Source organism: Pseudophryne corroboree, chromosome 9 (assembly GCF_028390025.1).
Source record: "Pseudophryne corroboree isolate aPseCor3 chromosome 9, aPseCor3.hap2, whole genome shotgun sequence".
In the NCBI taxonomy this organism is placed as follows: Eukaryota; Metazoa; Chordata; class Amphibia; order Anura; family Myobatrachidae; genus Pseudophryne; species Pseudophryne corroboree.
In genome coordinates this window covers 442,967,111-442,990,908 of record NC_086452.1, presented here as the reverse complement: position 1 = coordinate 442,990,908, position 23,798 = coordinate 442,967,111, and the positions used below count along the sequence as shown (strand labels likewise).

Here is a 23,798-nt window from a genome sequence, read left to right as displayed (position 1 = left end):
GTGTATATATATATATATATATATATATATATATATATATATATTACAAATAGAAATGGATTCTCGTGGGAGCCAATATGCCTTTTGTATGACAATAATTAAAAGTTTTTATTGTACAGAAACAAACGATATTTATCCTAAGCGTTCGTTATTGACACAACCTTCTAAAAATTCATATAAAACAATATTACAATCTTATACATAAATTACAGTTGGATGTGAGGATTTTACAGCCAGGTGATCACAGTCAGAACGTCTGGTTAACAAAGTCCTTATCACAAACATCTGGTTGGAGATACATCCATTTCGAGTTCTGACTGTGATCACCTGGCTGTAAAATCCTCACATCCAACTGTAATTTATGTATAAGATTGTAATATTGTTTTATATGAATTTTTAGAAGGTTGTGTCAATAACGAACGCTTAGGATAAATATCGTTTGTTTCTGTACAATAAAAACTTTTAATTATTGTCATACAAAAGGCATATTGGCTCCCACGAGAATCCATTTCTATTTGTAATCTACTTTTAATACCTTATCTGACAGAGGGTATTTCTTGTTGGTTTGAGACTAGAGGTATAGCGCAAGATATTAGGGTTGATTTTTTGTTTTGTAATATATATATATATATATATATATATATATATATATATATATATATATATATATGCGTATGACCGGCACTCCAACTAAAATGTATATAGATACCTGGGTGCCCTCCCGTGGCACTACAAGGCCCAGCAGACAGCACAGATTGGTGGGCGGCACTCCAAGGATTTGTAAAAAAAGCAGCTACACAAGCTAAATAACTTCAACGTTTCAGACGCCTTTTATTTGCGCCTTTAATAAAATAAAAGGCGTCTGAAACGTTGAAGTTATTTAGCTTGTGTAGCTGCTTCTTTTACAAATCCTTGGAGTGCCGCCCACCAATCTGTGCTATATATATATACATACATACATACATACATACACACATACACACATACACACATACACACATACATATATACATATATATATATATATATATATATATATATATATATATATATATATATATATATATATATATATATAGTAAGGTTGAATAAATCGGTGTAATAGACACAGAAATATCTATGGATGTTTTGTTCATAGATATATTTTCCACATGTATTTATTTGGAGACGGGGGATACTTTTTGCCATCCTCACACGGGCAAACCTATCAAATTAATCACTGCTTAACGTGTACATCTAGATACGTGATACACTATATTAAGTGCCCTTGCAGTTACTTGTATATAGCAAGACCATTTGTACTTTGCGTGAGCGTATGGCACAACATCGCAGTGCAATAAAAGCAGCACTTGAAGGTAAAAAAGTTGAGCAACCCGTTGCAAAACACTTCAAAACCTGTGGGCATAGTTTATCGAGTCTGCGCTGTAAGATGATAGACCGTATCCTAGATAATAAAAGAGGGGGCGATAGAAATAAGCATCTACTTCAGTGCGAGACAAGATGGATTTATGATTTAAATACCATCGCACCATATGGGCTTAACGAATGTTTATCCTTTGCCAGTTTTCTTTAAGATTTCATCTGATGCACTGACTATGTTTCAAATGATTTACTTAGGCTGCTATAATTATTTAGTTATATTGATACATGAGGTTTTCTTGGTTTATAATGAAAAGTAATAGTGTGTCTTGACAGTTGATATATATTGTAAATGTGACATGATCTCCTTTTCTCCAAGTAGAAATAGTGTTGGTGAAGGGTTAAGGGTTTTCACGTTTCTGGTCCATTGGTTATGATGTCAGAGGATGTTGTGTGTAGGTAACACCCTGGGACCTGTTTGCACATGGCGTTGTAAGATAAAGGTAAGATGATTCTTTTTGTATTTGTATGAGCCTGAAGACGGTTGAAATAAATACAGAAACGTTGCTTATTACAGAGTGATGTCCTGATTTTGATTCATGAAGTCCTGGGAGTGCCGCTTCTTTGATATAGGATATGGTTTGCGAGTGACATTGCTTTAAGAAGGCATCAGGCGTGATTTACAATTTAATCTGGAGTGCCGAATATATTGCGCGCGCTCTCTCTCTCTCTCTCTCTCTCTCTCTCTCTCTCTCTCTCTCTCTCTATATCTATATCTATATCTATATCTATATATATATATATATATATATAATACTGCTGAAGTAACATTCTTCATTCTTATGTGCTGAACGCTCTGTTTGTGAAGGTCTGGGTCAGCCCTGACGAGATGATTTCAAATCCTCAAGAGTATTCCGATTGTTTATTCTTTTCCCGCCGCGGATAGAATAAAGTGGGTGTCACTTTATTCTATCTATCTGCACGGGGCCCCCTGTCACAAAGCCAGCGGATCATATGTAGGAAGCTACGTTATGTTCTAGTTATGTGTCCACGCATACGTCAGTTAGACCTGCCGTTACATGCGCATGGGGAAGTAGTAGTATTCAAAAATGGTCGGTTGCCTGGTCATCCGTTATAGATACCCTTGGGAGAGATGGGATACTCCTTACGTTGGGTCATATCAAGGACACTGCTGCATGCTTTCGTGTGACTGCAAGGGATAGAGGACTCTTGGGTTCGCGGGCCGATTCCATGGCGGTCTCGGCTAGGAGGGCGTTGTGGATTCACCAATGGAATGCTGAGGCTGACTCCGAGAAGATATGGAGTCTCTTCCCGATGAAGGTGAAGCCTGGTGTGGTGACGGCCTAGTTAATTTGATCTTGGCAGATGCCGCTGGTAAGTCTACCATCTGGGCCTATGTTCCCTCACAATGGATGATGACGCATAATTGTCGGATGCAGTCATGTCGTCCTAATAGATACGGATTCCCTTTTTTCTTTGCAGGTAGAGGAAGGAGAAAAGGGAAGAGGTCAGCAGCCTCTTCAAGGTCACAGGAGCAGAAATCCTCTGTTTCTGCCAGATCCACCGCATGACGCTGGGACTCTCTTGCGGGAGCCCACACCGGTGGGGCCACTTCTAAAACGTTTCAGTCGGTCCTGGAACGGACTTGGACCCGTGGGTTTTACGAATAGTGTCCCAAGGGTGCATACTGCAGTTTCCAGGCGTTTTTCCCTCACCAATTCTTCATTATTACCGATTCTCCTCTGGAGGGGAGGTAGTATGCGACGCAACACAAGAGGTGTCAGGATCAGGTCATGGTCCTGGTGTACCCTGTTACAATAGGGAGGAGGCTGTTATTCAAGCCTCTTCGTGTGGTCCCGAAGCCAGACGGCTAGGTCAGACCAATCCTAAATCTGACATCCCTTAATTTCTTTTTAAAGAAATTCAAATCCAAGATGGAATCTTTCAGGGCAGTGAGATCCAATCTGAAAAAAGAATAAAGGAGGTCTAATTTACATTTTCCTCCGCATTAGATTTAGCTGAGGTTTGCTATTCAGGATGGTCATTACCAATTTTACCAGGGTGATGGCGGTAATGATGGTTCTCCTTCTCTAGTAAGGAGTCACATTTATCCCGTACTGGGATGGTCTCCTGATAACGGCGAGATCAAGAAACCAGTTGGTGCAAACCGTTGCACTCTCCCTAATGGTTCTTCAACAACAGGGTTGGCTCCCGAACTTGCCAGAATCACTGATGGCCCATCGACGCGGTTGACGGTTTTGGGAATAATACTAGATACTACAGAGTTTTTTCTTCCAGTGGAAAAGGCTCTGGAGATCCAGAGTCTGGTCATACAAATTCCGAGACCAGCTGGAGTGTCAATCCATCAATACATTAGAAAAGATGGTTGCGGCCTACAAGGCCATTCAGTTGGCAGATTCCTTGCCAAGGTTTTCTAGTGGGTCCTGTTGGACGAGGGGTCCGGTTCCCACCTACACATGCACTGGAAGATAATCCTGTTGTCGAAAGCTAGGATTTCGCTCCTGTGGTGGCTCCACACCTCGCACTTACTAGAGGGACGCAGGTTCGGGATTCAGGACTGGGTCCCGGTAACCACGGATGCAAGTCTCCGAGGCTGGGGAGATGTCACTCAAGGGAAAAGCTTCCAAGAAAATGCTAAAGTCGGGAAGCCTGCCTTCACATGAATATGCTGGAATTGAGAGCCATTTACAACGGCCTTCAACAGGCGGTACATCTTCTTCAAGATCACCCCGTGCAGATCCAGTTGGATAAGGTAACAGCAAGGCAGAACAAAAAGCAGAGCGGAAATGGCAGAGGTGACGAAGATCCTCCTCTGGGCAGAAAAATATGTAAGGGCTCTATCGGCAAATTTCATTCCGGTGGACAACTGGGAAGCATGCTTCCTCAGCAGACACGATCTCCGTCCGGGAGAGTGGGACCTCCACCAAGAAGTCTTCACAGAGGTGACAAGTTTTTGGGGAGTTCCTCCAGTAGACAGGATTACTTCTCGTCTCAACGAGAAGCTTCAGAAAAATTGTTCCAGGTCAAGAGACCCTCGGCAATAGCAGTAGATGCTCTGGTGACCCAGTGGCTATCCCGGTCAGTGTATTCCTTCCACTTCCACTGATCCCAAATGTTCTCGGGATAATAAGAAGAACAAGGGTTCGGGCAATTTTCCCTGCCCCAGACTGGCCAAGGAGGGCTTGGTGCCCAGATCTTCAGGAGTTGCTCATTAAAAGATCCTGGGCCTTTTCCTCTTCGCGAGGACCTACTACGGTAGGTACCGTGCGTGTACCTAGACTTGCCGCGGCTACAATTGACGGCATGACTGTTGAGCGCCGAATCCTACCCCGAAAGGGTATTCCCAAGGAAGTCATCCCCACTCTTATTCAGGCCAGGAAAGGAGTAACGTCTAAACATTACCACCGTTTTTGGAGAAAATATGTGTCTTGGTGTGAATCCAAGAAAGTTTCAACGGAAGTGTTTCAGTTAGGGCGTTTTCTCCGTTTCCTACAGGCTGGGGGAAATGCAGACTGCAGTTGAACTCCTTTATGGCCCAGTTTTCAGCATTGGCAATTTTCTTTCTGAAACCATTTGTGCCTCCAGGGGCACCTTGGGATCGTAATGTGGTGTTGCAGTTCCTTCAATCACATTGGTTTGAACCTTTCCGGAAGGTGGAGTTGAAATTCCTCACTTGGAAAGAGGTCATCCTATTGGCCTTGGCATCTGAGAGGCAGGTGTCTGCGTTAGCGGCCTTGTCTCACAAGAGCCCTTATTTGTTCTTCCAGGAAGATAGAGCTGAATTGAGGACACGTCAGCAATTTCTACCGAAGGTGGTTTCCTCTTCCACATCAACCAACCTATTGTGGTGCCTGTGGCTACCGACGCCTTCGCTCAGTCAAAATCTCTGGATGTAGTCAGAGCTTTGAAGATTTATGTCGCCAGAACGGCTCAGGTTAGGAAAACAGAGGCTCTGTTTGTCCTGCATGCTCCCAACAAGGTTGGGTGTCCTGCTTCCAAGCGGATCATTGCATGCTGGATCTGGAACACCATTCAGCACGCTCATTCCACGGCTGGATTGCCGTTACCGGTATCTGTGAAAGCCCATTCTACTAGAAAGGTGGGCTCATCCTGGGCGGCTGTCCGGGGGGTCTCGGTATTGCAACTTTGCCGAGCAGCTACTTGGTCGGGGTCAAACACATTTCTACAAGTTTGACACCTTGACCGATGAAGACCTTAAGTTTGTTCAATCGGTGCTGCAGTCATCCGCACTCTCCCGCCCGTTCTAGAGCTTTGGTATAAACCCCATGGTTCTTGAAGTGACCCCAGCATCCTCTAGGACGTATGAGAAAATAGGATTTAAATACCTACCAGTAAATCCTTTTCTCTTAGTCCGTAGAGGATGCTGGGCGCCCGTCCCAGTGCGTACTGTATCTGCAGTTATTAGTTGTGGTTACACACAGGTTGTGTAACGGTTTTTGTCAGCATAGTGCTGAAAATTCTTCATGCCGTTGGCTTGTGTTCTATTGAATGCCACGTTCTGCGGCATGCTTGAGGTGTGAGCTGGTAAGATACTCACCGTGGTTTAACAATAAATCCTTTTCCTCGAAATGTCCGTCTCCCTGGGCACAGTTTCCTTAAACTGGAATCTGGAGGAGGGGCATAGAGGGAGGAGCCAGGTCACACCCTTTGAAAGTCTTAAAGTGCCCATGTCTCCTGCGGATTCCGTCTATACCCCATGGTTCTTGAAGTGACCCCAGCATCCTCTACGGACTAAGAGAAAAGGATTTACCGGTAGGTATTAAAATCCTATTTCCTGTACTATATTATGTTCATTCTGTCTGTTAAGTGCCTTGAGTCCTATTGGAGAAAGAGCGTCTTTCACACAGGACGACATAAAACACCAAGGACTTTGGTTTTAGATTTAAATGCCAAGCATTTGACATTGGTGTATATTATAAGATATGCATTAGTACAGTTTGTATAGTATAAGTAGTATACCTGGAATAGACTGGTTATCAAATCTTGGGGCCTAATCCAGACCTGATCGCAACAGCAATATTTTTCTCTAATGGGCAAAACCATGTGCAGTGCAGGTGTGGCAGATATAACATGTGCAGAGAGAGATTTGGGTGGGGTGTGTTCAAACTGAAATCTAAATTGCAGTGTAAAAATAAAGCAGCCAGTATTTACACTGCACAGAAACAATATAACACACCCAAATCTAACTCTCTCTGCACATGTTACATCTGCCTCCCCTGCAGTGCACATGGTTTTGCCCATTAGAGAAAGATTTTGCTTTTGCGATCAGGTCTGAATTAGGCCCTTAAACCAGTAATATACTAAGGTTTACAGAGGGTAACGACAGACCCTTTTTTAGTAAGGCTGTTTGTCTGTGCTAGTTAACCCCTGAAAACCATGTTACATTTAAAAAGACATTTGTTTTTATGGGAGTTTGTTAACTATGCATTGCATATAAGATGTTACAGGCAGGGCCCTCCTTCCTCTTGTTGTTCCATAGCACCCTCCATGTCACCAGTGCCCATTTTCTCCTCCACTTTAACGACTCTGGGTGCAGGATTACGGAGTACAGAACTGATTACCACCCATGACTCCCCACTGTGTGTTTCTGCTAGCTTCATGAAGTTCCCCTCCCCTTGCCCCTATTATCTGTCCTACCCAGATTGTGTTGTGATATTAACATTTTCTACATACATGATAGTTTGCCGTTGTGTATTGTACTCATGCTCTGATACACCGTTACTGTAAAATGTTTTCCCTAAATTGCGGGTGCCCACTTGCCGACTTACTGCAGTGCTGCTCTATGTGGGTTGGAAGATTCATATACAGGAGATGTTGCTATAAGCTAACTGGCATGCTGTGCTTTGCAATTTTAGCATTTTGCCTCTGTCTGAGCTGCTCAAGACAGTGCCCTGAAGTTGTGGGAAGTGGTGTCTGCTGTGTGTGAAAGTCCGTCTCCGTTTTTCATACATAGAAATCTACATTTTGTGTTTGACCTTTTATATTGAGAATATATAATATATCCTCTGGATGCTGTTCAGCAGTATTCCAGTAATATTCCCTTTTATAAACAAGTCTTTCTCTTCCCTCTATTCCCTCAGGCTGGGTGGGAGATCTGGACGAGTTTGCGTTACATGGAGGCTGCCTAGTGACAGAGGGCACTAAATGGATTGCAAACAATTGGATTAATGTGGATCCCAACAAGACGCGCCAGCTTTGGTTCCTGCAGGAAATGGCTCGGTACGCCAAAGACGACGGTGAATTGCAGAAGGAGTGGACGGTAGACAAGTCTTACAAGGACATGCATGTGGATTTATAACGGGAGATTAGCCCGGCTTCGGGGTTCAGAGCGCCCCCATCGCTCGTCCAGTCACTTAGGTGCCCTCTGTTTTGTTTTCCTCTTCCAGGCTTCTGAGCTGTGAGGATTTCATTGGGCGATCATTCATGTGTTGGCACCAGGTTAAGCATTCGGTAAGAAGGGAGTCTGCACAGCAGGTGTACATGGTGCATTGGAGTCTGACTCTGAGATCTGACATATGGTGTAAGGTGACAGGACAGTGAGAGTCTCCCGACAGAGCTCTCACCCAGTGGAGCAGGAAAGTGATATTTATCGAGACCCCCAAATCCGGCCACTCAATGCTTTGTGCCTATACACAGGACCCTTTTATTCCTCCTTATTTATTATGATAAAAAGGTAAATCTTCGTAACCTTAAAGTAGTCGGAGATTTCAATCTAATTAAGGCACACAATGGCCCAAAATGGTGACGTATGGAAATACCCATAATCTATTTATAATCCTCAGAGAATCTTATTTATAACGCCTTATTCATTGTGACATGCGTATTTTACATGTGTATCCGTTACATGCAGTGGCAGCATGACAAATCAGGCAAGAGAAGGTAGGTGTGTTGGACAAGACGATATATAGATATACAGTATAGGGCGGTATTGAAATGATATCTTATGCCCAATCTCCTTTCTAAAGTGATCCCCGTTATTGCGCATATCGCGCCCTATAGTAATCTGGTTTAGCTGCGTATAGGGTAGCGAGCTGAAATGATGATACCACGCCCGTCAGCAGAAACAGAACGGGTGTGGAAGGGGGGCGGAAAGAATTGAATACCACCCACAGAGTTAATATATTTATTGATTGGTAGACAAACGTAATAAAGGCACAGAAAATTACACTTAGTTTTTATATATATATATATATATATATATATGTATTATAATACAGTTGGTGAAGATTATCATTGTTGTATGTGGCTGCCGCTGTCTGTGGCGTGTTCATTATCAGCGTTGCTACTCCTGGAGAAAACCTTTAGGCTCCTTTTGTGTTTTCAGTGAGTGTGTACCTGCCGGAGTACAGTAATGCTCTCCAGTGTTAACCATTACCCTATGGTGTATACATATCTATCTCTCCTAGGCGTATATCTGTGGCTTTTACTAATGGATAGTTGATACATGAATTGGGGTCTAGAACTATCAGGTCAGATATACAATGAGGAGTATAGAGAGAGGGTCAGTGTCTGTTGTGTAAAGCATACGCTGTTTGCCCCATTTGTTATGGGGCTTGATTTTGACCTCTGACTTTTAGTTATTGTACAACACTGCATTAATTGTTGCTGCTTCATAGATAACGGAATAGTGACGATGGTTTCCCACAAGGTTTTTGTGCTTCGTTTTCTTTCCATCCAGCATTTATTTTTAAAGATGCTTCTCGGTTGTGATCAATGGGTTTTGCGTTGGTATTGTCACACAAGCAGATTTACTGGTCTGGCGATTTTTAATTCAGCTATATGGGGCGTTTGTGGCCAGCGGGAAATTAGCTGAAGCTTCATAGAAGAGAAATGCTCTGAATGACTATCTGCTTTTCTGGTGAGTGGAAACAACTCTAGCCTGATAATAAGTGCATTCGTCCACCATACCTCCAATGGTCCCAATGCTTGGAGGGGAGGGGAGGGGAAGGAAGGGAGACAGCTAGGTAGTTGGTAGAGTGTTGGGAGCTGTTGTCAGCAGAGCAGCGCTGAGTGGAAGCTGCACCAACAAGTTGCCATTGAGTAAGGAAGGGGTTTGGGGTGACCTAATGTCCTAGAGGTGCCTGGCAGGCCCCTGTTCACAACGCACCCATGCAGATTCCAACATTTGGATTGCTGGGAGAAATTCTGCAGATGATGATCTTTCCAAGAGTCTAGTTTATATTAATGGTTATAATCCTGTAGCCAATGTACCTGATCTTTGAGCGTGCACATAAGCTTTGCTTTAGAGCCCTTTCACACACGTGCACTAGTAAGATGGATACAAGTGCATGTAAACGTGCGCTGCTTTAGACGCAATTTCCCAGCAATTTTAGCAAGAGACGAGAAGTAGGGTCTGCCGTGTTCTAAAATTTCCACAAGTCCCTATAGTGACCCTATGAGTATATTACATTGAATTATGTCCGTAGTTACCTTATAACCTTAAACATATAGTTCCTTTTTAACCCTTTTGAGATCATTAGTAAATAAATCTTCGGGGTGTTTTGTGAAGTCCCGGTCCTCGATGTCAGGTGTTTGTGTTACAGCCGGCGATGGGACTTGTAAGAAGCAGGCTGACCGTTGTGTATAGGTGGAGGCTCTGCACCAAAGACGGCCGCTTCCATGCATTTTATAGACTACACAAGCGCATGTTGCAGCCTCGCTCACATATATCTCCACCGTTTCCTCCCCTGAGTCCTGCAATGGAGAAATCCTCAGGCCTGATCCTGATATCTAGGACAGACGTCACATTAGCATATTATACCAAAGAACACGCTATCATCCATTACTGAAACAAATGCTATTTTTACTGTCATTTTATGGCCTGATCTTCATATCTGGGGTGGTTCTGTCCCTTGTGAACGTCAGTAACTTATATATAGTATTTATTGGATTTGTGTGTCTTTATGTTGTGGTAATATTGATATCGGGGTTGTTTGCATCATGCTAAATCTTTTCATGTGACATTGATTTTTTTTCCATGTTATCTGAGCTTCCGTATCTGTGACTCTAGGCGATTTATAGTAGGGGATGTGAAGAGCATTGAGGGGAATCAAAACAGAATCAGTTGCAGTCTGGATGTTTACTGGGTGTTGGTGATATGAGAAGGAGAACATTCGCTCTGTGCATTGGATAGGTGCTGTCTTAGGATTCTGCCCATGGGGATACATACAATATATCCACATTAATGCTTTCCACAGTCAAAATGTCACGGCAGTGCCAATGTGATTTAAATCGTGCTGGGTGCGCATTACCGCCGCTTGGGATCCCAGCGGTCAGCATACAGAATGCAGGATCCCAGAGGCGGAATGGGGGGGGGGGTCGAGCGCAACAAGCCTTTTGCGGGCTCGGTGGTGTCGGTGGTGACAGGCTCTATTCCCACTCTATGGACACTCAAGAGTAGAAATAGTCCCTGCTAGTGGGCGGGATTTAGAGGTGGGCGGGATGTAGCGGTGGGTTATGTTGCATAACTACATCCCATTTAAATCATTGTAGCTATGTTGGCATTTTAACTAATATTGTTTATCATGTTTAAAGTTCTAATGCTGACACTGTAACCACATTACATTCGGGTCGGCGTTCTCCCGTCACCATAATGCCGCCAACATAGCTATAACAGGGATCGGGTACCAGAAATAGAGAGTCTTCAGAGTAATATTATGCAAAATGTTTCTTCGTTGTTAGATAATCCTGGTTTGTCATGGGTTAGCTCTTTATTGAGGATTGTTATCGAAACCTCTGCTGAGGAATAGAATATGTTATCTCTTCCTCGTTATAATATGCACGGGAATAATACTGTCCGCTTACAGTGCGAGGTATAGTACTTTACGCTACTAAGTACTTTGTTGCTGGAAAAGAGTATTATAAGTTCTGGCTGTATAAACAGTAGCTGTAGCTTAGGTTTAGGCCGTGGCTGCTTTAAGTCGGCAGCTGGTTGATCCTGCCAGTGGACACAAGCCTCTTTACCATGCTTTACTATCCTGGGGCTGAGAATATGGCTCTAGAACAGTTTTCCTCCTGTAGAATCTAATGAGGCCCATGCATCAGCAAAGTATTGCCCCTGTTCCCTGTTCTGCAAAGATTGGGGAAATGGGAAATCCATTATGTTGGCTTTCCCTGATTTGCTGATTCCAACCTAAAAATTATTGGGATCGTCGAATCAAGGATTTTTAACATGCAAAATTTCCCTGATTCCCCGACAGATCGCCAATCATCGATGGCCACTGATCAGCGGATCAGGGAATCATGGAGTGGATGTATGGCCTGCATAAGTTCCCCCGGTCAAAGTACTTGCAAGAAAATAAAATACAAAAATGTGTTTAATTGCAGCCACCAGGATCCGTTGCCAGCAAGCGACAGGTGGTCTAATCCTGCTCATACGGCTCATTTAATAATGTAGCACGTTGGTGTGAGATTTGCACTGAACCAGAACAAGTTCTATTTGTGTAGGGCTTGTGAGCCAATGACCGAGAGCGTCTGACAGTGGTGGATCAGTGCACGTTTCACTTGGTGGATCAGTGCACGTTTCACCAAAATACTGTGTTAGTAAATGAGCCCTATCGCTGTGTTTTAAAGTGTATATATCACCTAAACACTCATTTTGTGTTCTAAACCAAATTGCCGTCTATCCATTCGCTAGGAACGTCCCTGGGGTGTGAGACCCTTTTGTGACGTTACGTGTTCTTGGTGAATGGATAGGCTGCACTCACTTTCATGAATATAACGGGTGCATCCACAATACGGCTGCTTCCACTTTGGGCAGCGGCGGATCCAGAGGGGGGCCATACAGGATGGTTGCGATCACTGTCCTCCATGGAACTGTCGCAAACTGCGAGCATGTGGCTCGGATCCTTTAACGGTCATTATTTTTTTTTAATAGAGGCATGTGACTATGACATCATTATATCATAAATATCAAACAATAGGAAATTAACACATCCGCATGTGTATCATTTGGGTGACTAATTGTGTTACGTTGTGTAACTAATGTTTCAAGATTGTGACGTGTGTTATCTATTATTGTTATTATTATTATTATTATTATTATTGTGCTGCTTATTTATCTATTTATTTCTATTTTGTGAAGTGTTTTCGGTCCGGGGCTATTACCCCTGCGGCTCTTGGGTCCGAGCTGCTGTGTGTTACAAACATAAATTATTTATTTTATTTTAGTTGTACATTATACATGTACATTCTTTCCAAACATGACGTATCAAAAATATAATACTATAAGTCAATATATAAGTAGGTAATAGTAATTTAAATGATTCAAACTTGAACCTCAGGCCGGAAGCTGCAGGTCAGAGCTGGTGAGGATTAGAACCTTTGTTTGAAGTCAACCAAAATTCTGCATTTTAACAATTTAAATTCTACAAATTATATTATTAATCCAGGTAATGTCACCGAACAGGGGAAGCGAGTGTTAGGCAGCCTGTGGTTCAACAGCACTCTGCTGGGGCCTGACAGGGCTTGCTGGGACCTATAGTTCCCCACTGGTTGCCAATGCCTTGTTACATATCATGACTTTTCATTAACACAACATGATCGAAAAGAACATTGCAAAAATGTGACTGCAGTCTACTGTGATACTCTTGATCAGACTATATGTTCCTTCCCAAGCAATGTACCTCCTGATTACTAAACCGTTCTGCCTGATGATATAAAGACTGTGCTGAAAAGCAGAAGCGCTAAAGAGGAGACGAGTATTAGTAATTGTTGCATGAGGGCGTGCACAAGCTGATAAATGAAGTTATTAGAAGGCGGGCAACTGCATAGAGAAATAAAATGATCGCCATATACCGCAGTGCTGTACTTTTCACTGTATGATACAGTAACTGATTCGATGGCAATTCTATCTAATATTCTAATATTATTGTGCTGGCATCAGGTCTTGAATAATCCTTACATATATACTGTGTACTGTATGCAGCCATCAGTATAAATAAGCTGGACCAGAGCTGACTGTATGGCGGTCGGGGTAGGTGGTCAGATGTCGTCTTTTATTCAGGACATTCCGGAACAAATATTCAAAATAATGCAGATTATCAGTTCACTTTGAGCCAATCACGTCTCTGACGCATGAGGTACAAGGTGCCTCGTACCGTAGCGACACCCCTGGCATAGTAAATTGGTAGGCTGCATTCTCGTGAACGTTAGTTCTTCAGCCCACAAATTAGCTGCCCCCGCTGCTCAGTGGTGACCGGCACCTGGTATTGTCACTGCCCCTTCCGGTCCTGTATGTTGACAATGTTAATAAGGTTTTGCTGTTTACACATGAAACACAATCTGTATGACGCCTGTAATTACAATACTATCTAGCTATGCTGCTTGGAGTCCAAATTCCATCAATACTTTGCACTTGTTCACTTGCTATTCATGTATACTGTTTACACGTATCCGATCAAGATGTTTGTCCTACAATATTATATTGAGAGATGTTATTTATTTGCACATGTTTCACTTTATGTAGTCTTTTATTTAGTACATGATGTTAATTGTTCCACTGTTAAATTACAGAAAAATAAACATTAGTTTACATATGTACGTTCCGTGACTTCTGTTACAGCAGCAGCGACACTTATACCTGTTCTGATCCGGAGAGCCCCGCCCCCAGGGCTTGGGTACATACGGTAAAAAGGGAGAGAGGCATCTGTAAAGCATATTATAGATCTGTAATGTGCCACAGTGCTCGGCAGCATCGGACAGTGACAGCAATTTACTGCCCAGCTGCAGGCTAGGATACATATAGTGAATACTGCACTCTGGTGGATAGCTCCATCCTCCAATCAACATCCTGACAACCATTCACTGTCTGGCTACAGGCTGGTGCCTTGCCGCTCTGTGTGATCACCACCCGCTCCTGCTTGAAGGCCCCTAGAATTGTGGGGCCCTGGGCAACTGCCAAGTGTGCCTATACATTAAGATGGCATTGACTCCGTAACCTAGCAGGATATAGCCATGGGGTCAAGTTGTTTACGCAGAATTCTGGCCATACCATCTCCATGTCACAGCACAAACTTCGTCAGACCAAGCAACTTTTCTAACCTTCAACTTACCTGCTTTAGTCACACCGTGCCCACTGTAGCCTTAGATTCATGTTCACAGGTGGCGTGAGTGGAACCCGGTGCGGTCTTCTGCTGCTGTAGGCCATCCACTTCAAGGTCCAGTGTACTGTGCATCAGCTTGAACTAGAGAAGGTTTATAGACTACTCCTAAAGGCCAGTACACTTGCTGAGATGTGTGTACCCCCCTTAAGTGTTCTTCTTACCTATAGGTGTGCTGCTGAAAGGTACAGTATAGAGGGTTCCTCCTGGATCCTATAGGAAAAGTACAAAACAACTCTAAACCCCCAGTGCAACACCTCAGAGGGGTTTAAATAAATCAAAATATCAATAAATTAATTTCTTGTATTAAAGGTATTGTCTGAAGTAAATATTTACTTTTCTCTTACGTCCTAGAGGATGCTGGGGACTCCGTAAGGACCATGGGGGTATAGACTGGCTCCGCAGGAGATAGGGCACCTAAAAAGAACTTTGACTATGGGTGTGCACTGGCTCCTCCCTCTATGCCCCTCCTCCAGACCTCAGTTAGATCTTGTGACCAGAGGAGAATGGGTACACTGCAGAGAGCTCTCCAGAGTTTTCTGTGGAAAAAGAATTTTGTTAGGTTTTTTATTTTCAGGGAGTCCTGTTGGCAACAGGCTCCCTGCATCGTGGGACCGAGGAGAGAGAAGCAGAGCTGGCTTGTCAAGTTGGGCTCTGTTTCTAAGGCTACTGGACACCATTAGCTCCAGAGGGAGTCGGAACACAGGTCTCACCTGGGGTTCGTCCCGGAGCCGCGCCGCCGTCCTCACAGATGCCGAAGATAGAAGCCGGATGAGTATGAGAAGGCAGAAGACATCATAGGCGGCAGAAGGCATCAGATCTTCATACTGCTGCGCGCCATTGCTCCCATTCACAAACACAGAGCAGCACTGAAGGGTGCAGGGGGGGGGGGCGCCCTGGGCAGCAATAAACCTCACATTTGGGCACTGACAAGGTAGATTAGGCTGCTGGGCAGTAATTTACGATCCCCCGCCATTTTCTATAAAAAAATCACCGGGACCGAAGCCCGCCGTCGGGTGGGCGGAGCTTGATCCCCAGCACTTACCAGCGCCATTTTCTCCACAGAAGCTGCATGAGGAAAACGCTGGCTCCCTGGTCTCTCCCCTGCTGAACATTCAGGCTGGAAAAAAGAGGAGGGGGGCATTTTGAGCGCAGAGAGTGGGAATCTGGTCATTTTATATATATATAAAAGCGCTATCTGGTTATATTTTTCCAGTGTTCTTAAGCGCTGGGTGTGTGCTGGCATACTCTCTCTCTGTCTCTCCTAAGGGCCTGGTTGGGGTTTTGTCCCCTTATAGGTTAATCCCTGTGTGTGTGGGGTGTCGGTACGTGGTGTCGACATGTCTGAAGCGGAAGGATTTTCCAAGGAGGAGGTGGAGCAAATGAGTGGTGTGTCCCCGTCGGTTGTGCCAACTCCAGATTGGATGGACATGTGGCATATGTTGAATGCAAGTGTGGCATCTTTACATAAAAAGCTTGATAAGGCTGATTTAGGGGGGACATCAGGGGGTCAATCCTCAGATTGGACCGACTCACAGGGCCCGTCGGGGTCTCAAAAGCGTCCCTTAACACAAGACACTACTACCGACACAGATTCTGATTCTAGTGTCGACTATGACGAAGTAAAATTGCACCCTAGGGTGACTAAAACCATTCAGTGTATGATTGTGGCAATAAGGGATGTGTTGCATATTGTGGATGAAACCTCTGTCCCCGACACAAGGGTACACATGTTTAAGGAAAAGAAACAGATTATTAACTTTCCCATATCTCATGAATTAAATGAATTCTTTGGAAAAGCTTGGGAGACTCCGGATAAGAGACCGCAGATCCCCAAAAGAATTTATATGGCATACCCCTTCCCTAAGCAGGACAGGGAGATTTGGGAAGCACCCCCCACTGTGGACAAAGCCCTGACGCGCTTGTCCAAGAAAGTGGCGCTACCGTCTCCTTACACAGCAGCCCTTAAGGACCCTGCAGATTGCAGGCAAGAAACTACCTTAAAGTGTATTTATTCTCATACGGGTGCTGTGCTAAGACCGTCAATTGCGTCGGCATGGGTGTGTAGCGCAATTGCAGCTTGGACAGATGAGCTGACAGATCAATTTGATAATATGGATAAGGATACTATATTCCTAACTCTAGCCCATATTAAAGACGCAGTCTTATTTATGAGGGATGCTCAAAGGGACATTGGATTGCTAGCTTCTAGGGCCAATGCCATGTCTGTCTCAGCGAGAAGATCCTTATGGACTCGCCAATGGACGGGTGATGCGGATTCCAAGAAACATATGGAAATACTACCCTACAAGGGTGATGTATTGTTTGGGGATGGGCTGACGGACCTGGTTTCCACAGCCACAGCAGGTAAATCAAATTTTTTACCTTATATACCCCAACAGCAAAAGAAAGAAACACCCTATCAGATGCAGTCCTTTTGGTCGCACAAGTCCAAAAGAGGTCGGGGATCCTCTTTCCTCGCCAGAGGTAAGGGCAGAGGCAAGAGAGCACCTGCTTCGGCAGGTGCCCAGGAACCAAAGTCCTTCCCGGCTGCTCCAAAACCCACAGCATGACGCTGGGGCTCCCCTGAGGGAGTCCGCACCGGTGGGGGCACGTCTTCGACTTTTCAGTCAGGCCTGGGTCAGTTCGGACCTGAATCCCTGGGTGTTGGAAATAGTTTCCCAGGGTTACAAATTGGAATTCGAGGAGGTGCCCCCGCGCCGATTTTTCAAATCGGCCCTACCAGCTTCCACATCGGAAAGGGATGTAGTGTTAGCTGCAATTCAAACGCTGTGTATACAGCAAGTGATAATCAAGGTTCCCCTGCACCAGCAGGGAAGAGGTTACTATTCAACCCTATTTGTGGTCCCAAAACCGTACGGTTCGGTCAGACCTATTTTGAATCTGAAATCCCTAAACCTGTACATAAGAAGATTCAACTTCAAAATGGAATCTCTCAGAGCGATAATAGCCAACATGGAGGGGGGGGGGGGAGTTTATGGTGTCTCTGGACATAAAGGATGCGTACCTTCGTGTCCCCATATATGCCCCCTATCAGGAATACCTGAGATTCGCTGTACAGGATTGTCATTACCAATTTCAGACGTTGCCGTTTGGACTCTCCACGGCCCCGAGGATTTTCACCAAGATAATGGCGGAAATGATGGTGGTCCTGCGCAAGCATGGAGTCACAATTATCCCATACTTGGACGATCTCCTGATAAAAGCGAGATCAAGGGAGAAATTGCTGAACAGTGTGGCGCTCTCGTTGAGAGTGCTCCAGCAACACGGTTGGATTCTAAATCTACCGAAGTCACAGTTGATTCCGACAACTCGACTACCGTTCCTAGGTATGATACTGGATACGGAACAAATGAAGGTCTTCCTCCCAATAGAGAAAGCTCAAGACATACAGAACATGGTCAGAGACCTGCTAAAACCGAAAAGGATGTCAGTTCACCAATGTACTCGAGTTCTGGGGAAAATGGTGGCGGCCTACGAGGCCATTCCCTTCGGCAGGTTCCATGCAAGGACTTTTTCAATGGGACCTTCTGGACAAGTGGTCCGGGTCCCATCTGCACTTACATCGGAAAATAACTCTGTCCCCAGGGACCAGAGTGTCCCTCCTGTGGTGGTTGCAAAGTGCTCACCTCCTGGAGGGTCGCAGGTTCGGAATTCAGGATTGGATCCTGGTTACCACGGACGCGAGCCTCCGAGAATGGGGAGCGGTCACACAGGGAAAACATTTTCAGGGTCTTTGGTCAGACCAGGAGTCCTGTCTACACATCAATGTGTTGGAAATCAGGGCCATTTACAACGGCCTTCGACAAGCGGAGAGTTTTCTTCGAAACCTACCGGTTCTGATTCAATCAGACAATGTCACAGCAGTGGCTCATGTGAACCGCCAAGGCGGGACAAAAAGCAGAGTCGCGATGGCGGAAGCCACAAGGATCCTTCGCTGGGCGGAAAATCATGTAAGCGCTCTGTCAGCTGTCTTCATTCCGGGAGTGGACAACTGGGAAGCAGACTTCCTCAGCAGACACGATCTCCATCCAGGAGAGTGGGGACTTCATCAAGAAGTCTTTGCAGACGTTACACGTCTTTGGGGAACTCCTCAAATAGACATGATGGCGTCACGCCTCAAAAAAAAAAAAAAAAACTTCAGAGGTACTGCGCCAGGTCTCGGGACCCTCAGGCAATAGCAGTGGACGCTTTGGTAACACCGTGGGTGTTCAAATCGGTCTACGTGTTTCCTCCTCTTCCTCTCATCACAAAAGTGTTGAGGATCATAAGACGAAGAAGAGTACGAACGATACTCGTTGTCCCAGACTGGCCTCGAAGGGCCTGGTACTCGGATCTACAAGAGATGCTCACAGGAGATCCCTGGCCTCTTCCTCTGAGGGAAGACCTGTTGCAGCAGGGGCCCTGTGTATTTCAAGACTTACAGCGGTTACGTTTGACGGCATGGCGGTTGAACGCGGAATCCTAGCGAAAAAGGGGATTCCGGAAGAGGTAATCCCTACTTTAATAAAGGCTAGGAAGGAGGTGACGGTAAAACATTATCACCGTGGGGGCGTGGCTTGGATCGGAATGGAGTAGCAGTGTGCAACTCTAGCTCTCCATAATAATCCTGCTAAAACATCCTTTTTCCCCTAACCCGTGACTCCTGGGACCTACCTGCGGGCATAGGAAGGTGTGCTGCCCCTGCTGTCATCCGCGCTGGCCGGGAGCGTGAAGCGGCTCCTTGTGTCAGACCCCTCCAGTGTGCTGGCCCGGCTCCCTGCCTCTCTGCGTGCCGGAGCTGGAGAGAAGACGCGTGGGACACGCGACAGCGCTCCTGACGGCGGCCCTGCAGTGATCCCCCAGCTGGGGATCGGAGACTGAGGAGTTCCTGACTGACGGCCGGGAGTAGCGGTGACTACCAGAGGACCCGGCGGGCGGGTGAGTGCAGGGAGGAAAGCCCGCGAAGCCGCCATCCTCTTTTCTTTTCTCTAGTCTGCACATGTAAAACTGGTCTCTCAGCGCCATCTGGTGGTGGAATACAGTAAAGTGAGCTGTGGCTGGAGCTTCCTCTATATCTCCCTCCTGGGCTTAATAAATAACCAAAAGTGTGGTGCCTCAATAAAACGGAAGGGGGAGGAAGGGAAAAAGAAAATATATATAAAATACAAAATTATTGCTCCCCCTACATCCACTGAGGAGTTCCTGATTATACAGAAGAAGAAGGGGAATAGAGAGCAATAATAAGGAAGGAAACAGCACAGTCCTTATATGCTCCCTGCAAACCTGCAATAACCACATAGTTTTGCTCTTGGGCTGAATCAGCTAGTCTCCTATTCTCTGCATACAACCTATTTTGCGGTGTGCTCATAGGCCTGCTCTACTTTGCTACATTATTATTTATCATATCTGCCCGATCCGAGCGGCTCCAGCACCTGTGCTGACCTGATACTGCTCAGAGACTTTTTTGCTGTAATATCCTTGGAGTCCTGACTTCGCGTCCAGTGCTGCAATGGTGAAAGGAGGTCAGAGCGCGGCGAGCGCCGCCGCCGCCGCTGCAAAACTGGAGAAATTCGCTAGGTCGCAACAGGCAACTCATTCGGCAAAGCAGGGTGACACTGACCCATCCCCGCCTGCGGCTGAGGTCGCTGCCCCTGACCCCACTGAGCGGGTTCAGTCTACCCAGCAAATACTACAGGCCATTTTTGCGTCTGAGCAAAGGGTCACAGACAGGATTGGGCAAGTCCAGGCGGACGTCTCTCTCTTAAGACAGGATCTACAAAAAATCCGGGAAAGAGTGAGTGAAACTGAGCATCGGATATCTGATCTGGAAGACACTACATCACCCTTACAATTGAAAGTGGCCGACCTATCTACCCAGGTGATATCTATGCAGAGTAAAATGTCCGATATCGAGGGGAGACTACGGCGCAACAACGTTCGGTTTGTTGGGCTCCCTGAGAGGGCAGAGGGCACCTCCCCAGAATCCTTTCTGGAAAATTGGCTTATTAAATTATTTGGCAAAGAAGCATTTACCTCTCAATTCGCGGTGGAACGAGCGCACAGGCTCCCGCCTAGACCGCCACCACCCGGGGCTCCGGCTAGAACATTTATTGCTCGTTTCCTACATTTTAAGGACCGTGACGCTATACTCCGCATGGCCCGGACACAGGGCCCTATCCAACTAGATGGACATAATATATCCGTTTTCCCTGACTTTGCCCTGGAGGTGCAAAAGAGTAGATCACAGTTTCTGCAGGTTAAGCGTCAACTCCGTGACCGCAATATACAATACTCTATGCTGTTCCCGGCCAAACTGAGGGTGGTGTCTGATAACACCACTCATTTCTTCTCCACTCCTCAAGATGCTGCTGCATGGTTGGAACGACAGCCTCGTCCTCCTCGTTGATGTAATATCATACATTTGTTGATCTGTTACTTTCTTATTGCTGGCTAAGACTAACTGTTCCAAATCACGATACGCTAGTCATGCTGTGGATATATATGCAAAGTACTAGGGGGGCAATGTTGAGCAGCCTAATGTTGATATTAATCTCAATCTCGTTTTTATATGTTGGGGTACGCTGCTAGATATGTTTTTCTTTTCTTTTTCTTCCTTCTTTTTTTATTTTTCCAGGGTTAGGGTAATACTTCTACTGGTATTCTGAGGAGAGTTTATGCCGAAGATAGTGTAGGGGCATTTCTTTGGGATCTTAGTTAGGCCCCTATCCCTTAGATTAGTTACTTTGGTGGGAGTTATGGGATCCAGGTATACCTTATGTTCGCAAGGTGATACAGGGTGGGTGTGGGGGGGGTTAGTTTGTTTTTTTTCATGCCATCAATTTTTGACTATGTGTGTGTTCTGCTACACTGTGTTATTAGGTGATACAGGGTGGGTGCGGGGGGGGTTAGTTTATTTTTTTCCAAGCCATCACTTTTTAGCTCTGTGCGTATTTTGCAAAGACGTGTATTCTCTGCATTATGTTGCTTTGTGCTCATGTGCCTCCAGGAACGTAGGGGGACTGGTTATTCCTGTCCCTATGTACTGTTGGCTCAGCGTTGATATGCTGCGATGCCAGGCTCTGCTATATGTCTCTTTAACCTATCCTGTTATCCCTCTCCGGTATGATTTCTATGTCTACTGTTTCTGAAGGGCTCCGTCTGCTCAGCTGGAACGTTCGGGGATTGAATGAAAAAATCAAAAGATCGTTAGTCCTGACTCAGGTTAAAAAATATCAGGCAGACATAATTTGTCTTTCTGAAACGCATTTGCATGGAGGTAGAGTGTTGGCGCTTAGAAAACCATGGGTCAGTCACGTGTATCATTCCACCTTCTCTAGCAATGCAAGAGGCGTTTCTGTAATGATTAAAAAGTCCGTACAATTTCATATGGATGAATGTGAAACTGACCAATATGGCAGGTACGTCTTCCTACGAGCCCATATTAACAGCCGACTGTTTAATATATTAGCAGTATATGTCCCCCCGCCATATAACAATGAGGTCCTCCGGCACGCTGCCCGTTTTCTGGCCCGGTCCCCTGCCACCCCTGTGATATGTCTGGGAGATTTTAACAATGTCATGGATGGTGGTATGGACAGGTGGAGGGAGTCGGTTGCATCTTCCCCTCCCATGGCGTCCCCTACCTCATTCGCAAGACTGGTGGGGGAGATGGGGCTGGTGGATATATGGAGATGTCGAAATCCCGCGGCCACTCAGTTCTCCTGTCAATCCGCTACCCATCACGCTTTTTCTCGTATTGATTTGGTGTTGGTCTCCCATGGTTTGTCCCCGGACGTACTGGCGGTGGATTATCTCCCTAGGGGCATATCGGATCATTCTCCTGTTTTGGTCACAGTTAATATAGGTTGGGAGCAGGGAGCAAAAATGTGGAAGCTTAATCCCTTTTGGTTGACTCTGCTGGGGAAGGGTGAGGATCTGGTGGCCGCCTGGGAAGGGTTCCAGGAAGATAATTCATTATACAATGTTCTGACAATGAAGCATGATGCTTTTAAGGCGTTTCTGCGGGGCTCCTTTATAAAGCGGATCTCTGAAGTTAAAGCGTTCAGTAAAAGGGAGGAGATGCGGTTGGAATATTTGTGTCAGCAGTTGGAATCTCAATATCTTAATACCCATTTGCGGTCTGATGAATTGTTGTGGAAGAACGCGCAGAATGAGTGGTCGGATTGTTTATTTGAGAAATCCAGACGTAGACTCCTTTTTGCGGGACATGAGCAGTATTTTCGGGCTGAGATGAATGGTAGCTATTTGGCCTTTTTGGCCCGATCTGACTCCCCTAGAACAGTAATTCAGTGTGTGAAAGACTCTGCTGGCCAAATGTGTTACTCTGGATCAAAGGTGGCGGAGACTTTCCGTAGTTACTATACCTCGCTCTATGCATCCCGAGCCGATTACTCTGATGATCAGCTGGGGGATTTTTTGGCTCAGCTGACCTTGCCATGCTTGTCCCGGGAGGACTCTGGGGCTCTGGATGCGCCTATCACGGTGGAGGAGGTGGAGGCCGCGATCCTGTCTCTCCCGGCGTCTAAGGCACCGGGATCGGATGGACTCCCGGGCGAGGTCTATAAAAAATACATTACTTTCTTTGCCCCCTATCTCCTACAACTGTTTGAACTACTCTTAAAGGGTGGGGCCCTCCCGCGTTCTATGGCCGAGGCCAATATAATTGTCCTGCTGAAACCAGGGAAAGACCCCCTGCTCCCCGAGTCCTATCGACCCATTTCCCTCCTCAACACTGATGTAAAAATATTAGCAAAAATCTTGGCATCTCGATTGAATTCGGTAATTACAACGATAATTCATCCAGACCAGACGGGCTTTATGCCGGGTAAGTCCACGGCCCAAAATTTACGTAGATTGTTCTGCCATCTCCAGAGAAATGATGTGGGGGGATCGGACGCGGTGGTGGTGTCCCTTGATGCGGCCAAAGCGTTCGACTCCGTAGAGTGGAGGTACCTATGGGGGGTGCTGGAGAAATTTGCCTTTGGTCCTCGTTTTATTGGCTTTATCCAATTATTGTATTCCTTGCCCGTGGCTCGTGTGACGGCCAATGGTTTCACGTCTGAGCTTTTTGCACTGGAGAGGGGCACTCGACAGGGCTGCCCCCTGTCTCCTGCACTGTTTGCGATGGCCGTGGAGCCGTTGGCCGCCCTGCTGCGAGGTAATGGCGGGGTCAGGGGAGTTGAGATTGGGGGTCATGTGGATGTGGTGGCGCTATACGCGGATGACATGCTACTTTTCCTGCAGGACTCTGAT

General features: G+C 45.7%; 1 protein-coding gene across 2 annotated transcripts in view; it reads left to right on the top strand.

Annotated features, from left to right (window-relative positions):
• P4HTM (prolyl 4-hydroxylase, transmembrane) overlaps nt 1-13,958 on the top strand; it is an 82,649-nt gene extending 68,691 nt beyond the window's left edge. For both annotated transcript variants that reach the window (XM_063941135.1, XM_063941134.1), the window contains one exon: nt 7,503-13,958. In XM_063941135.1, the coding sequence (XP_063797205.1) occupies nt 7,503-7,720 (218 nt within the window). In that variant the 3' untranslated portion in view covers nt 7,721-13,958. The remainder of the gene's footprint in view (nt 1-7,502) is intronic.
• Nucleotides 13,959-23,798: the final 9,840 nt, after the last annotated feature.